General features: G+C 39.2%; 1 protein-coding gene across 1 annotated transcript in view; it reads left to right on the top strand.

Annotated features, from left to right (window-relative positions):
• The window catches only part of LOC139745639 (uncharacterized), a gene marked incomplete at its 3' end in the record, with an annotated part of 40,070 nt that extends 22,111 nt beyond the window's left edge, over window positions 1–17,959 (top strand). Inside the window, exons 4-5 of the mRNA XM_071656037.1 lie at window positions 17,677–17,873; window positions 17,916–17,959. Of these exons, the coding sequence (XP_071512138.1) occupies window positions 17,677–17,873; window positions 17,916–17,959 (241 nt within the window). The remainder of the gene's footprint in view (window positions 1–17,676; window positions 17,874–17,915) is intronic.
• Between the last annotated feature and the right edge of the window lie 255 nt (window positions 17,960–18,214).

The following is an 18,214-nucleotide window of genomic DNA, read 5'->3' on the forward strand; positions in this document are numbered from 1 at the left end:
TTAACCATGTCCCCTTACTGGAGGCAAGACTAGCCATGCATAATAGCAGTGGTATCTTGAGACAGTGGTTCTTAAAGAGGCTCTTTGAAGGAATGCTTCAGGTCTATTATTGCTGTCATCTTTCGGGTTGAAATGATGGTAAACACGGTATGTATGTGGATTACACTTCTGATCTTTGCAAGTAGACTTGTTACTGATGCATGGGGGAGGTGAATGGGAAGATGAAGAATTAATCTGTACACATCCAAACACATCCTGTGAGGAAAAAAAACTACCCACTTTTAATACATTGTGTTGCATTTAGATGCTCGTAGTGAAAATCTACTTCAAGGTCAAGTTCACTGTATTAAATGGAGTAGAATCAAGAAGGAAAACAAAGTTTCACTAAGATATTGGACAAGAATGAAGAAATTTCTGGAATTTCATATTTCTCATGGCCATGGGAGTAAAATCAGTCATAATTACACATGCAAATTAGATTAGTGATTATGTTACATCCTCACAAATCTTCACAAAATTTTCTTCTTTAGTTCTGTATTCCTTCTAAAAGAAATAACATGTAGGCCTAACCTATCTGTCACATCAAGTTGTCATTCAGTTGAATCTTCAGGGATGATGATCTCTAGCTTGACAGGGGGAGGGGCTATGATTAATTGAGAAAGAATATGAATACTTCATACACAAATTATAAATATTTTACACACACTTGAATGGGAGATTGATGAGGTAATCACTTTATCCCCACGTTTAAATAGCAAATTCATTTGTTGTAACTACCATCACCATTTTGCAGGGCTTGTTGTACTTGAATATCTTCAAAAACTCTCATACATTGTTTGTGTGACTTCTGCGAAGTTTGTAGAAATGGGAGTGAAACCTCAAAGGTCAGACGTCAAAATAACCAAGATTTTTTTTTTCAAATGAGGTGGGAGCATCTCATTGCCACAGTTTCGTCTGGCCTGATGACGACATGTTTTGATCAGCAGAATGGTGGGATGTGAATAAAGATGGTGGGCGGCTCTGAAAGTCCCCTGGTGGGTGATTTGGGCCCATGATGCTGAACCTGATGTGTGTGTGGGTGTCAGACTCTGAAAATCTTAGGAGATCATCTTTGGAATGATGGATGAAAGTGTGCTCCCCGAAAAATATTTGTCTGAATGATGCCTCGTAGGTCAAACCTTAACTGGTGCAGTTACAAATGTCTGTCATCAAAATAAAAATAAGCTTTTTGCCAAGTATGTGTTGAAATATATGATTTACTCTTATTTTTTTTTTTGACAACATGAACTACTGTTCCAATATTGCAAGTGATTGACAAATTGCCCTTCATTGAGGTAAATAAGCACTGATTATATTCAGTGTTTGTGTTGTAGTGGTCATGAAATAAAGCAATTTAAAGGAAGAATTTATCAGTTTGTTCCAATATTGTTTACATAATATAGTCTGTTCTTTTCATTCTTTGTTTTTCTTTCTTGTTATTTACCTGAGGTGTGGCCAGTGCATAGTCGTATATACTATCTTTGCAATAACAAAGAAGGCAGCAGCTTGCACAGTAGGCCATGCAGGATGTTACACTGGTTAGCACAGGAAAGCTACCTGTCTATAAGGTCAAAACGAATCTTTGTCGCCTGGACATGAGGAAGTTAAATATCAGACAGTGATGACGGTATCATTCTTGATGTTGATGGCCAAAAGATCTTGTCATGAGGCGCCCATCCTTAAAACAGTCTGACGCCCACAAAAGTTGTTTTCTCACAAACGTCAATGAAGCGCTAGTTGGAAAGATTATCAGAGATAAACTGTAGGAGACTTATAGAGGGCAGCTAATTTTCCCAGTGCACCGTCTGCCTGTGAATGCAACTGGAATGGAAGAGGAAATAATTGGATAGTACGAGGACGTCACTTGTTAGAGCTTCAAAAGTTATCTTTGTTTTGTTTACGAGATGTAGCTATTCATATGCATTCAACTATTCAGATACAAAGATTGTGGTATGGCATAGCAGAAGAAAAGATGTTTTCTCTGTGTTAATGGAGATGTCGTAATCTATATCAGTGGACATAGAAGACTTAAACTTGTAAATTTAGCAGCTGTTCCTGCATTTCCTAAGCAGTCTGACAGTTTGTATTATAGTTGCAGTTAATTGTAAAGTTACATCACAAACTGTGTCTTAAAAAAGTTGCTTTACTGTAGAGGGTCATGCTTTTCACCATTGAGTAAAAATATCTCATTACAGAACTAGAAAGGCACTCTGAGAGCGCAGACCTTTGCCAAGCAGCTACTTTCCAATGATGATCTTGTTCTTCCATAGAGATCGTGATTTCCACCTATACGTATGGTGCTGAAAAATCGTCCGATTTCCCAATAACGAAGCCTTTGTGATGTCATAAACCCTCAGCTGCACGGCTCGCCTCGCCCTAGCAGAAACTAGAGCACGCACTTTAGTGTGCGTATGAAAACCTCAAAAAATGTGCAGCTTGAACTCCCAAGTTCATTGACCCTTCCTGCCAAAATATCGAAAATCCTTCATAAAATCCATAAAAATTTTTGGATCACTACCAAAATTTAATCATCTATTTCTTGTGTCATTCTCAATCTTTCCTGCAAGTTTCATCCAAATCCTTGCACAACTTTTGAGTTATTTTGCACACGGACAAATCAAAAAACTAACTAACTAACCAACTAACTAACAAACCAATGGTAACAAAAACATAACCTCCTCCCTTGGGGGAGGTAATAGTTTGCAAGGAGATACTCTAACTCAAGATTATTGCTGACTTTGTGTAGACCAAAGAATGCACCAGTGATTCAAAAAAAGGATGTCATGTTGTTGTGCTATTCATTAGAAAGAGTACAACCCCCCCCCCAAAAAAAAAACCCAAAAAACAACAACAACAACCAGATGTCTCGTATACTCTGTATACATGAAAGTGTAAAGACACAGACTATGATAGTCAGATATGGCTCTGTGAGCAAGGACCGAGCATTGTGCATTAGATGGGCAGATAACTCTCTTTTTTCTCACCTAGGTAGTACATTGCTACAAACCTGTTCAAAATGTCTTCATGCAATCATTCATAAAAGCAGGTGTGTACTGAGTCAACTCTATATTAGGAAGCCAGAGGAATTATATCTAAATGACACACAAGATCAAGATCAAGTGGAAAGACATTAGTATGATTTATGGCACAAGGAAACTGTTGATTCATGTGGATTGAAGTCTCGTTGTGATTTGATACCTCTTGAATGCTCACATTTGATATCGTATGTGTTTCAGTTTCAAAACATTTTCAAAGCTCTTGGAAATCAACCCACTGGTATAAATATTCTTCATTCTCCATATCGTTCGAAACTTTTCTGTCTGGGAGCGGATGAACAATGTGACCTTGAAGCTCCGATGAAATCATGAAGGCAGCTACACATGTCAAAGAAACCAGTGAAGGAAACATATTTCCTGCAAGGGAGGTAATAACTAGATTCTATGGTATTTGAGGGAACATTCCTGGGCTGATTGATAATGTGGTTTCTCACCCAATTGCAAAAAGTTCATCACATTTGAACAGCATCATTACTCTGGTAAGAAGAATGAATAGAGTACCAGTGGTATTTGAAAAAAATCGCCTGGGATGAATTAAAGGAGCGTGCTAGACGTACATGTACCTGATGAGAACAGAACAAATCTGACAATGTACTGTCCAGAGAGATTTAAGAGCTTTCTCAGCAATATTTGAAACATTTTGTGTCATGACTTGTTTTATAAACAATTAGTTACTGCAAAACCAGATACATTTGCGGCGTGAAACTTTCGTGAATTTGTGACTGTGAAAAAATTCTGAGTATACGTGTACTACATTGTGTAGACAAAAACTGGTGTGCTCATATTACTTTAACAAATCTTGGCTCCTTGCAAAATTCACATTTTTTTTTTGTCTTACGGTACCATATAGGGGTTTATTCTCTTATGTTATATCACTCAGGGATTGAATCCAATGCTTTTCCACATTACCCAGAGATCAAAGTTTCCTGGCAAATGAGATATGTGTAGCTTCCTGCAGATTAATCAAAATTGGCTGTCAGAAATACCGGCAGTTGGCTAGGTATTGTCTGTAAGTATTCTGTCATTACTGTCAGACTGATGTCATTGCTGTTAGACTGATACAGCAGTGAAGATGATGTAATGTCATCGTTCTCTCCCTCACTTCTCCCTTACCCCCCCCCCCCCCCCCCCACCTCCCCCATCATTTACAAGTCATTTTACAAGTCATGAGATGATGTTGGCTAGAAATGCTGTCAGGCGGAGGTTGTGCTGGGCCACGGCCCGCATGAAGGATGCGATGATGTTCCATACTTCACGTCACGTGAACTCCTCATCAAAATTCACACTCCCTGCATCGGAATATCAAGGTCGTACTTCAGGACGGCACTCTCCTGCCTTCAAAAGCGCCAGCGACTTTGAGGAGGCATTGGGTGTCTGCTTGCAACGGCAGTGTCGCCGCCACTGGGCTCCCAAAGTCTGGGTGGCGGCTGGGATGAGGGCGAGATGAGACCAAGGTGTCATCCAATTTGGCCCCTCGCCATGGATACGGTGTTCGTGTCCTCTCATGATCGTTACCACGTAAGGCGTGCAATATTGGCTCATCATTGAAATTGGGTCACAGAGGTGGCTAAAAATGAAGATAAGCTGTAGCTGCACTTGCATTGAGGATGTGCAAGTCTACTCCAAAATGTACAAGTTTGCTGTGTGAAGAGAAAAGCTCGGCATTGTTAAAGTGCCTCTACCAGACATAATAGCACTGTCCCATGTGCATTTTGTGATTTATGTACTATTGATTCAGGGTGAGACATATCCACCGTCAATGTCAGTTGGTTTTCTTTTGCATTTCAATTTTCCAGGTTTGTATACCTTCCAAATGTGGTACTCATGATAGGTGGAAATTAAAAACGGGAGGGGTTAAATACAAAAAATATAAAAAGCAAACAAAACAATACCTTGCCTCATGCACTCATTAACTTTCATGTATTCATGAGATAGGATAGACCTATTTTTTAGCTCACCTGAGCCAAAGGCTCAAGTGAGCTATTGCGATCGCCCTTCGTCCGGCGTCCGTCGTGCGTCGTGCGTCGTGCGTCGTGCGTCGTCCGTCGTCCGTCGTCCGTCGTCCGTCGTCCGTCGTCCGTTGTGCGTCGTGCGTAAACTTTTTACATTTTCATCTTCTTCTTGAAAACCCCATGACCGATTTTTATCAAACTTGGCAGGTAGCATCCCTAGGGGGTTAGGAACTCAATTTGTTAAAATGGGCACCATGCCCCACCCAGGGGGCCCCCAGGGGGGCCCGAACCCCCCAAAATTAAGGAATCTGTAAAAATCTTCTTCTCTAGAACCAGAAGTGATAGAGCTAAGTTAATACTATGAATTAGTACATTGATGACTGTAGTTTCAAGTTTGTTCATGGCAGAATCAGGGGTGCCCCCCTTGGGACCCAGGGGAGGGGGGTGGGGAAGGGTTCTAATGGGGCCTAAATTGTACATTTTCATCTTCTTCTTGAGAACTCCATGACCCATTTTCACCAAACTTGGCAGGTAGCATCCCTAGGGGGTTAGGAACTCCATTTGTTAAAATGGGCACCATGACCCACCCAGGGGGCCCCCAGGGGGCCCAAACCCCCCAAAATTAAGGAATCTGTAAAAATCTTCTTCTCTAGAACCAGAAGTGATAGAGCTAAGTTAATACTATGAATTAGTACATTGATGACTGTAATTTCAAGTTTGTTCATGGCAGAATCAGGGGTGCCCCCCTTGGGACCCAGGGGAGGGGGGTGAGGAGGGGTCCTAATGGGGCCTAAATTGTACATTTTTATCTTCTTCTTGAGAACCCCATGACCCATTTTCACCAAACTTGGCAGGTAGCATCCCTAGGGGGTTAGGATCTCAATTTGTTAAAATGGGCACCATGCCCCGCCCAGGGGGCCCCCAGGGGGCCCAAACCCCCCAAATGAAGGAATCTTTAAAAATCTTCTCTAGAATCAGAAGTTATAGAGCTGAGATAATACTATGAGTGAGTACATTAATGACTGTAGTTTCAAGTTTGTTCATAGGAGATCCAGGGGTGCCCCTCTTGGGGGTAGGGGGGGGGGGTGGTTGGAAGGGTCCAAATGGGGGCCTGAATTGTACATTTTCATCTTCTTCCTGAAAACCTCATGATGGATTTTTGTCAAACTTGGCAGGTAGCATCCCTAGGTGGTCAGGATCTCAATTTATCAAACTGGGCACCATGCCCCACCCAGAGGGCCCCAGGGGGCCCCAATTCCCCCAAATTAAGGAATCTTGAAAAAATTGGGCCCTTATTGTACATTTTCATCTTCCACTTGAGAATGCCTCGTCAAATTTTGGTAGAGCTGTGAATAATTTAGATTAGTGACTGCGTGAAAGGTGAACTTGCGATACTCAGGTGAGCGCTAGACCCGCGGGTCTCTTGTTTGTCATATAATCTAAACAGTACTTAAAATTTAATCTTTGAAATGCTTTGCTTTAAAACCATTGTTTAATATGTTGCTAGTTCAGTTTTAAAAATGTCTAAACTTTAATGACTTTTGCTTTAACATGATGTTCAGTTTGTTAAAAAAACACTCATGCATTCAAAAGTGTAAAAGCTATGCTGTCACCATTAAGATAATAAATGACTTACCAAATATCATCATGCAACTGTGTCATTTTCTGACATTATGGTTTACTTCAACACTTGAGCTGATCTATGGGCAAAATTGAATGGGGTACATCCAATCACCCCCAGATTTTTCATTTCCCTTCAGAATTTTAAAGATCACAATCAGCTCCTTTGAAATTCCTTCATTTTATTCCTTCCAAAACATTCCCTCCATTGCGGCATTTTTAAAACTGTATCAGAGCTAAAAGCATACTGGACCATGCAACTATTAAAGATTTGTTAGATGAGAATTTTGTTGTGAGATAGACAGTGAAGAAAGTGTGGAGGAGATCAATAATGACCAAGATAAAAAATAAAATTACGTGTAGCTTGTTTGTGAGGGGGCGGATAGGAAGAAAACACCACAAGCAGTGGGAGTTGCCTTTTTTTTTCATTACTTGGATATTGCCATGTTCAATTATTGGTCATGCATAAAAATCATCTTCAATATACATGAACCATCATCACCACACTGACCTGATAAAGTCACAAACATATAAAGCAGAGAAAGTTACATAATTTTTTTTTTCACTGAACTTTACGTCTGGTGACCTGCTTTCTTTGCTATTTTTTGTGGAAAATGTTAGTTACATCACACTCGGATAATGAAAATTGCCTGACAGTATTTCAGTTTTCATCTGAATTGCTCAGATTTTCATTACTCCATGCAATTCCTCATTACTTTTGAGCAAAATAAATTTCTCTGCGGGGTAAATTCTCCTGTAAGGGACAAAGTGCGCTTCAGGTTTCCTTGATGTGATGAGTTTTGTGTTGTTGTTTTTGCAAGACAATTTACACTTCTCTTTCATTAGCCCTCTCAATTTCTCAGAAATGTTACCCTGTTATGCTGATTGGATCACGAAAGCTAGTATCAAGTTTCAGATCTAAAGGCCCCACAGGTGTAGGGTGAAAAAACAAAACAAACAAACATTGAACTGGTTTCAATACAGTCTTGAATTATGGGTATGTTTAGATAGCTTGTGTTCGTTGAATCAAGAAAGAGACAGAAATATGTATGATATAATGGCAATGATTACTATTTGTGCTGTTCCCAATGCAAAAAAAAAAAATTAAATTTGGTTGGCGATCAGGGTAGTGAAGCAAAACAAAATGGTCCTAATAAAAGATGGGTCCCACCTTTTATTAAGACAACTTTGTTCTACTTTGTTTTTAGATATCTCAGGAAATTTCAAAACTGATTTTCATCAAATAAACTTGCAATTCCTCTTAGAATAGTATGCTCATTAATATTTCCTATAAATGGTTTCTAATTATCTCGCAAAAAAAAAAAAAAAAAAAAAATAAAAACCTGAATTTCCATCTCAACCAAATCTGTACCATCCCTTTAACCCATTGAGGATGAGTCCCAAGTATACTCGCTAAAGTGTGTATGGGAAATGAATGTTGAAGCAAAATCAGCCCATCCTGAATGGGTTTTAAAAGGATATTTGGAATTCCCTTGAGCCTCTCTTGCCTAAAAAAACATAACATCTAAATGTAGCACTAAATTTGAGTGCACATGACTGCCAAGGAGGTACCAGGTGAACATTGTGTTGCCTAGCAACTTGGTGAAGATGTTGCAAGTACTCTTGAGGGGAAGAGAGACTACATAATAGACTTTATGAAGAGACCCTCTCACTGAAGAATTGAATTTGGAAAGGAATATTCAGTAATGGAGGGAATTAACTTTTGAGGCCAGTTTCTGTTATGTGTAAGAGTTCATAAAAAATGAATGCTTGAATACTTGTGATTTTATCATGTCAAATCAACATAACTCTGATATGAAATGCATATTCAAATGAAAATTTTGCACTGCAGCACTTAATTGAAAATGTCCCACAGTGAAAGAAGGATATCCAATCACCACATAGTATGTATACAGTATATATGACACTTTTTGTGTGTGTGGGGGAGGGGGAGTGGGAGGGGGAGTGGGAGGTAAAAAAAGAGATGGCACTATGCTGCCTAGAACATGGTCTACCTCTGTGTAAACACGCCTCTTAATCCTCATATATTGGAATATAAAAAAAATGCTATTCCTAGAATAGATTTCTTCACGTGGCGAGTTAACAAAAAATAGTTCCATGTTTGCAAACTTTATGTGTGCCCACCCTCCCTGCCTTCCTCCGCTCATGACCAACATCTTATGAATGAAGGAGATCCTTTCTTTTGCCTCATTGTGTCATATTACCGTACATCCTTTGTTGAGAGTGATAGTTAAAAGTTACGTTCAGACGGCAGGCCCTAACCTCGAGGTTAGGAAACCTCGAGGTTTAGCTCTTGCCCCCTAACTACGACGTGTGTCCACACGACGAATCTTAACCTCGAGGTTACGAAACCTCGAGGTAAAGCTTCTGCCCCCCGTAACTACGAGTGAGTCAAACCGGAAGTTTCAGCACACACTGCTAACAAGACGTCTATTTATTCTTTAGTCCAACCCTGTCGGACTCGCTTACAGGTACTCTTGCTCTCTGTCATGGTATGCAGAGATAGCACTGCACTGATGACTTTATGCCTTTATGAAGATATTCGTCGAAAACATTTTTTTAGCGTCGGAGAAGAATATAGAATACAGTAGCGAGTTCGACGTGTTCAGTTTCAGAGATCAAGCGCATGGGAAGAAAAGATGATGATGTTGTTGTGTCGTGCGTCATAGGTTTTTCACGTGTAGTGTATTTGTGGTGTACGTTTGGGAGGTTGACCCGGAAGCAGAGGGAAATTGTGGGGGCTGGAGTTTACGGCGAGGTCACTCTTAACTTCGAGTTCGTTGTTTTTTGTGTCCACACGGTGCTTAACTACGAGTGGGGACCCCCCGCGGCTCGTGGTTAGAGCGCTAACCATAAGATTTCTCGTGGCTCGAAACATCGAGCAAACCTCGAGGTTTGCTAACTACGAGTGCGTCTTCACGGTCCCTAACTACAAGCTCTAACCTCGAAGTTTCCTAACTTCGAGGTTAAGGGCTCCCGTCTGAACGTAACTATTGTGAGTGGTTGAATATCAGAGTCTGTAAAGATCACAATCAGTTGCAATCAATTACCTGGTAGAAGCTCGCTGACTAGTCTTAATTCAAGACCCATACAATTTGTTCGATTTGTAGAACCAAAATTTTGCTGATATTACCACTCCCATACATTTGGAAGACGGTGATACCTCTGGCCATATTTTAAAATAGATGTAACGCCTTCAGCATAGCATTAGAAGCAAAGTTTCTGCCCTGGTGTTAGAAAGCATTGAAGTGGAGTAGACTCGTTGTAGTGCCCTTGTAATGTTCAGAATGGATTCTGTTTGTTTTGTTTGCCGGAGTGAGTAGAAGAGAAGAGGAAGTGATCAGGAAGTGATTAGCCGCTCTCTCGCGAAATTCATCAAATTCGTCTATTCCAAGGGGTTGGCGCGAGGTCGTCGGTCGGGCCTTTCAAAGGGGATTGATCGTTTTGTGTGCAGGGAATCATCGCAGGGGTTTAAAGGGGATTTGGTGTTGATGAGACGAGCTAAGTGGATTCATTTTATAGTGCTAGTAGGCTTTTTAGAAGAAGAAGAAAAAAAAAAGCTGTTTATGGGAGGGAAAGGGGTCAATGATTTGCTCTAAATGATTGATAATGCAGTGAATAGGGACCCATCTGATGTTTGTTTTAGGGACAAGAGTTGAAAAATGAAATGTAAAAAGAAACTCAATGGAGACAGTGCATGCTAATTAAAGATTCTTTGAATACAAAAGGCTTTTGGTAGTGCTTGGAAGTAAAAAAGCATTATTTGTAATTTGAACATTTTTGTGTTAGTGTATTCCTGCAGTGTGAATTGCAATCATCATACAATCACCTCTGGTTTTTTCCTTTGCACATGAGATAAATATGTGGTGTCCTCTGTCTTGTCTCATCACAAAAATAGTCAAAAACTTGTTGGTATTTATAAAAGCAGCTTTCTATAACTTCATTATGGTAAACATGAGGAAGGTGTGTGTTCTTGGAGTAAAAGTGATACACTCACTGCTTCTAGTTCTTAGGTCTTTTGGCTTACTTGAGTGAAATTTTAAAGAAGTAATTCCTTCATTGTTTCCGTGCATTGGTCCAGTGACATTCTTGTGCCTATTTATGCATTTGTAGTGCAAAGATAAACCACACTGTGAGACCCATTCACATACACACAGTTTGGAAATAAATGTTTGAAAATCAATTTATGAAAATTGTTTGTTGCAATGCAATACAAAAAAAAATGATTATTTTTGTGTGAATTTCATTATACCATCAGGTTGGGATTTATGGGTTTTAGGATTAAGTACTCTGGTTTACTCAAAACTTCCATATGAATCCCATGCAAAGTTATCAGCACAATGGGCAAATTCTGTGCAAAGTTTCTATCTCACAAAGCATGAACTTCCCACCAAATCAGATTAATTACCGCCCCTGCTAAATACCAATTAGTGATAGGGTTAGGGCAGGGAGGTGTGAACACCTCCCTGGTTAGGGTAAAGATTAGGGTTAGGTTTAAGGTTAGAATTTGGGTTAGGATTAGGATGAGGGTCAGGATTAGGATTATGATTAGGGTTAGGATCAGGAGAAAGGTCTGGGGTAATTGTCCAGGGGGTAATTATTGTCTTAGAACCCTTCATAATGAACATGGCCCTGTGCAAGTCAGGTCGCTGCCATACAATTATATAAAGACATGCTTTGTTTGAATGGTCTCATAACAGTACACTTGTAGGTGTACATCCATTATATGTGGTATGCATATACAATAACTTGGTGTGTCTGAACGCTCCATCGGTCTATATTTATGCCTCCTTCTCTGCTATTTGGAGCATGAAGTGTACTGGAACATAAATATATATATATTTTTTGCAATGCTATGATGTGCACTGCCCCGTGGTTGTCTGCTCAGCTTTGCAAAATTAGATTATGTTGGCTTCAGCAGAAGTGAAAAGACCTGTTTAGTTGATGGGATGAAGAGATACATGTATCTAATGCAATGTTCAAAATAGGATAGCGAAACATGAAGCCTATTTATAGGAATTCTTTGGAAATTGGAAAGGAATCATGAATATCTTTTTAATTACGATATGTCTCATCTCATCACAAGTGATCATAAATTTTTAAAAAGATAGTGATAGTACAATCACCTATGATGTAAAGTGGAAGCCTTGACCATGTTTTGGTCAGACTCAGTGACGCTTGCACGGCCTCAGATGCACTCATGCAACCTTGTAAAAGCTATGCTGAGTGCATCCTTCCTTGACACATGTGAATGAAAAGAAATGGACCAAAAATGTATTAGTTTTCTTGTTTCATCGCAAAAATGGGACAGCATTTACTGAGGATGAATCTCAATTTTGCAAGGACTAGAACCTGTGTAAAAAAATCCTTAAAGTATAAACAAGAAATCCTAATGTGCTGTATCTACTGCAAAATTCAAAGTTTTAAAATGTTATGTATATTACATACTGAATAAATACATATTTGTAGTCCATGATTAGATTTCTTATATCCAGTATCTCATACAGTAAGCCTAGCCTGTGGCTATATACATTTGGAGGGGAAAAATGCTTCGTCTTATTTTTCTCAGTGTGAAGAACTAATATAGAGCTACACCTCTGAGACTCGATGAATGAAGAATTGAAGATGAGCTCGATAAGAAAAGAGGAAGATGAGATGAAAAAAAAATCGGCAAAATGAATCCAATATTTGCCGCTGAATGTAGCCTGGAGGGCCAAGGGGAAAAAGTGGAATTTTTTGCCGTGGCTGGGATTTAAAGGGAGACTCTGTGATTTCATGAGGGAGAGAAGCAGTATTGCCATGCTGCCGATGTGTCAGTGAAAGTGCTTGTATTGGAAGACAGCTGGATGACATTTGAAGCGTGTCGGCTTCCTGTTTTCAAACTGTCGGGGAATATGTTGCACATCTCTGCTATATAATCACCCTCATCAACCTCAATCTGCCTGTGAAAACTGATATTTTGCAATCTTAATGCAATGCAAAGATTCTGATTTATAGATATTTTTATGTAGGGCCTATCCTGATCTTCCAGTGTTGTTTTTAAGAGGACTTTGGTGAACAGAGTGAAATCCTACATCAAGACGTTAGACTTTTCATTGCAAGTTGACGTATTTTAAGAGAGTTATGAGTTATGAGTTTTCAAGTTTCTCTTGTTTTCATTGAGCAGTAACGTTGTGTGAAACCACATACAGCTAGTAGGCGAACAAGGGGAAAGTTATGATCAAGTGTTCACCACACAATTTTTATACCACAAAGTTTGTAGATGAAAGTATCATGAATTTTGTTTCTTTTTTTAAAAATCAGTAACAGAGCAACTGTAATTCTATCCCTTGCATATGCATCACTGCTGGAGTATTGTAATACATTTATTTGATGCAGGAATACAAGTTTTTACTCATATTTAGAGAACATTTGTGTGCAAGTCAATGGGAGACTTGTGACGTGATGTCGTCATCAACTCATCTCATTTACATTATGTGGTTGCAACTGATATCAGTGTTTGTGACAATGTCTGAGTACTCTAGAACTTTCTTTATATTTCTGAGTTTGGTGAAACATATCTTCCACTCAATTTAACTCCACTCCATCTACTAACAACCAACTTGAAGAAGGAGTGATATTGATCAAAAAATTGAAATCTGTCATTGTGTGGAATATGAATCATGTCAATTCAAGCCATGCCAAGCTTTATATTCCACAGTCCACTTGAAAATTTAACACCAGCCACATGTCTGTTCAGATTTGACATAATAACATGTATTTAAATGCTTCGCAAGAATTTTTACCAGTAAAATGACTGGTTGTATATTTTTTTTTCGGTTTCATGTGTGGGTGGATCAATGTTGGCTTGCTGGCCTAAGGCTATTTCTGAGAGTTTCTGGCCAACATGGTTATTTTTGATACTTTTGATAATGTGCAAGTCAGCATACAGCAGATAAACAGACAACCTGATATGAGGGCAAAGCAAGACACTGAGGAGTACATAAAAAGAGTTCTTGTTTTTTGCAAGTCGAAGGATGCTGTAATCTAAATTTTCTAAAAGATATAAAGGCAAGAAATTTGCAAGCAAATTTCAAATGACTTCAGTTTATGTAATCTTATGACGTGCATGAACGGGACATCTGCTGGTTGCCGTAGGGTTAAAAAATGACCACAATTCATGTGGGAAAGGTGTACTAGCTGGCTCACAGGTTTGAAAGTAGACTGTGGTCAGAAGTTGAAAGCCACCCAAAGAATCCAGAGTGATAACACTGATTCGAAGTATGATCGCCAGGGACCAGTCGGCCAGCTAGGTGATGGATGGTTGGGCCATGAATCGGGATGCATCTGTTTGCAAAGAGTCATGTAGGAGTGAAGCTCACCACACCGTGACACCCCCATCAAAATCGGCAAAGTGGGAATTACAGAGAAAAAACGTAGGGTCGGGATGGGAATGTTAAAGCAATGAATAGGAAATGTTGGAAACACCAGAGCAGATGGTAAAATATGAATTATGGAAAAATTGAATTTGTGATATGAACTGTTGTGTATTGTATTTGTAAATTAGAGTCTCTCCGTTTGTGTAGGTAATATTTGATATTTTTTGCAAAGCAGTGTTGCTCTTTAATAACACATACATTAAAAGGGTATGAAAGAAAATTGTGGGATTCCCCTACTGTTAGTACATATGTTTGCAATAGACAGATTCATTAGCTGTGACAGACATAATCAGCAAAGTTGAATTATATTGATATGGAGTAAGTGGGTGAAATGTTGCAAGAATTTGCAAAATGAAGCAAAATTTTGTGATCTGGGAGCTCTGATTTCAAGGTGTGTGTATCAGGATGTTTATTTGAAGTTCAAAACATCCTTGGGGCAATGGTGATCAAAATGGAAGACACTTGCAAAAACAAGTTCGAAATACTTTTATGCCTCATGTAAGAGAAGAGTATTGAAGACAGGTGTATCATGATATGTGTCATGACAAGGGTACTCGACTTTTGATTAATGGCAAAATGGTGGGAAAAAAACCCCTAGACAAACCAAAAACGAACTATATAGAATGGCCGGAAAGTTTTTATGTATGTGGATATCCATTAACTGGATTAATGACAACAAGGGGCTTGATTGATTAGCCTGTACTGTTGGCTGGAGTCAGACGGATGTCATAAACTGCTTTTAAGAACTATCTCTCAAGGTTCATAAAAAGCCTCATGAAAGAAGAAGAATAGAGAGTATTGTCGACAGGACTTACAATGGCAGGTGCTCATAGGCTTTGTGTGTGTCATAAACCGGCGTGACAAACTGAAGGATGATTGTCCCTGAAGGGAGAGGTATTTAAGTGAGAGCAGGTATAAAAACTTTGTAGCTTAGTGAATGTTCCGGGCACATGTTGGACAAATCAGTGTAAATGTTGTGACAGTTTCAGTGGCCGTATTGTCAGTCGACTAATATGGTGGGCTTACAAGCATATAAACTTCTGCAGTCCAGTGATTGTTTTTAGCACAAAACTCTCAATTCGATCTGTGCAAAAGTATCTCTATTCCCCCCCCCCCCCTTTTGTCAGCAAAGACACATTCCGTCTATGAATCTAAAGATCATTTCTGCAAAGGTATGCTTGTAAAAATCTGTTAGGACCAAGGAAAATAATAAATACTGTACAGTGGAAATTTTCGCGGTGTTAAAATTTTCGCGCATTTCGCGCAGTCAGAAACTAGTGCGAAAATAAAAGCATTTGAATATTTTTACTTGCCATATGTTCCCGTACTTACTGTCTTAATTCCGCGGAATTAAAAACACGCGAAACTCTTCTTCCTGGGCTGAGCGCGAAAAATTAGTCGCACGAAAATACCCACTTTTACAGTAACTTCATGATAATTCAACTACAATGATGAGGTCTTAAATTTGTATGCTGAAACCAAGTTAGGAATATGAAAGAGATATATGTGGTCATTTGCAGGGCCGGCGCAGCGTTTTCAAAAGTGTGGGGCCCCACTTCCGGGTTTCATGAGCTAACAAGCCAAAAAACAGAACAAAAAAAACATGTCTGTTCATCTCTTCTCCCCGTCCACTTCCGGGTCCTCAGCTCATTCTCTCCCCTCCCATTCCGGGTGCTTTCACCTGACAAGCAAAAAAACAGGTCTTCATTGATCTCTATCTATTTCTATTTTAGTGCCACTTACGTACTTCCGGGTTGAAAAAAGTGTGGGGGCCCAAAGTGATGACACCTTATGTATTCCTTTGTATGGTGCACAAAAAGTGTGGGGGCCCGAGCCCCCACGGCCCCCACGGCTGCGCCGGCCATGATTTGATGAAGGCAGTTTTTTTTTCCATTGGCCATTGATATGGCAAAGTAGAGGATATGTTGCAGTGTTAAGTGTCACAAGTACTTCCGGCATTGTTCATAGAAAAGTAATCTGTTCATTAGATAAAGTTTCTTTTTGGTTTCATCATGAAAGAACTGGCTTACAGATTTGAAATAGATACAAATATATATTTTTCCGTTAATGATATCCACTATATGCCAGATTAATAAAGATAAATCGCTGGCTCTCAGAACATACTTCCTTGACTATAGAAACTCATCTAGAGTACAGAAACCTGGATTGGACCACTCAAAGTCTTTGAAACTGCCATAAAGCATGCAGCTGGATGTGAGTGTGCAACCCCAACTCTTGACTTCACTTTGATAAATGTTCTCATTCTGTTCTTATCAATCTTTTCAGGCAGTTCATATTTCAATACCAAGATTTTACATGTGCTTATGGGCAAATGTTATTCCCTCAAGTATCTATAGAGTATCAAGACTTTTGCATACTAGGCTTCTTCTAAAATTGTGATGTTAAGGCAATAGTAGAACAAAAATGGAAAGGTTTTGCCACCAAACTGTGCATACCCAGTTTGCTCAGCAGTCAGCTTTTTTCAACTACAGCTATGATGTCATTGATAGTCTGGTGCCTTGGATGTACATTCTAATTGTGGCAGGTGCAAGAAATGCTAACAAAAAGGTCAAGTTAAGTCGCAGAAATCATGATTTGTGTGTGTATGTGTGTGTGTGTGTGTTTGTTGGAAATGTTAGTTGAAGCAAACTGTATCAATTGTAAAGTTGGAAAAAATCACACCCTGGCCTGCTATGTTTGTGGCAGTGTTTGGGCTCAGCTTGTGGCATAGATGTCTAGTAACTTTTCACCAAAATGTTTCAGTTTTCTGAATGTGAAATTTCATCTGACAGAATGAATGTCCCCAGTGTGACATTTTCGATCTTTTTGTTTCAGTTGATTGTGTCTGACTTGCTGCATGAAGTGCTCTCACTCGCCGGGTGCTATCACTGCCATACTTTTTGTTGAAATACAAATGTTGTTTAAAGTTGGTATCTTTTGATGGTTGCTACATGCCTGAATAATGTAATAATTTTCTATTTTTTGTGTAGTTTTGTTTTTATGGTCATATGCGTATCATAATCATAAGAAAGTCTGCATGTTTGTCACTTCTAAAAAAAGGCCTTACAAAAAGTTTATGATAGATTAAAGGGACTGTACAGTACTGGTTGAGGTAGGGATTCATGTTTTGAACATACCTAAGTGAGATAATGAAAAGCCTCTTATGAAATATGAAAGAGCATGTAATTTTAAGAAGGATTCAACGTTTATTTGATGAAAATTGGTTTTCAAATGGCTGAGATATCCAAAAAAGTGCTAATAATAAAAGGTGACATTCCACAACTTTATTAGGATATCTTTGTTTCACTTTGTTTTTGGATATCTCAGCCATTTCAAAACCAATTTTCATCGAATAAACTTTTGATACCCCTTAGAACTGCATGCTCTTTGACATCTCATAGAGTAGTTTCTGAATATCTCGCAAAACGTTAAAAGCTAAATCTTCACCTCGACCAGAACTGTACACACCCTTAACATTTATGATAAACACTGCCATGACATATGGAGCATATCATGAAGCTTTTGCATGTTCTTAACTTCATTTAAATCTTCTTTTTTTTTTAAATCTAGGTACATTTGCACCACATACTATCAGCATGGCTGCCTCCAACAGTTCCTTCCCAAGTCCCTGGACCAGTTCAATGAGTCCACCCTACACTCCATCGCCTGCCAGATCTCCGAGGGACTGGCCTTTCTCCATGACAACAACGTAGTCCACACCCGCCTCGAGTCGACCAACATCATGATTGGTGGCAATCCAGGGGTGAGTGGATTTGCCTGTGTGCGGCATTCATAATGGAATACTGCAGTATTTTTTATATGCATGTATGTATGTATGTTCGTATGCATGTATGTATGTTTGTATGTGATTGAGTATTTCAGTATGTTGGTACATGTGTGTGTGTGTGTGTATTTGTTTGTTTGTTTATGATGAGTATAAGATCTAAAATGAATGAACAGTCTAGAAGTAGAACTAGTAGTGCACCAGGATATCAAAAATTCAGCAACTTTAATGAAATGAAAGGAAATCCCCCCCCCCCTTTTAAAACAATGATGATAACACCATTACACTGTCAAAGTGTAAATACTCTGCTCTGGTCATAAGCTC

This window comes from Diadema antillarum, unplaced genomic scaffold (assembly GCF_040938485.1).
Source record: "Diadema antillarum isolate AM-2024a unplaced genomic scaffold, OU_Dant_1.0 seq00001280_RagTag, whole genome shotgun sequence".
Classification (NCBI taxonomy): domain Eukaryota; kingdom Metazoa; phylum Echinodermata; class Echinoidea; order Diadematoida; family Diadematidae; genus Diadema; species Diadema antillarum.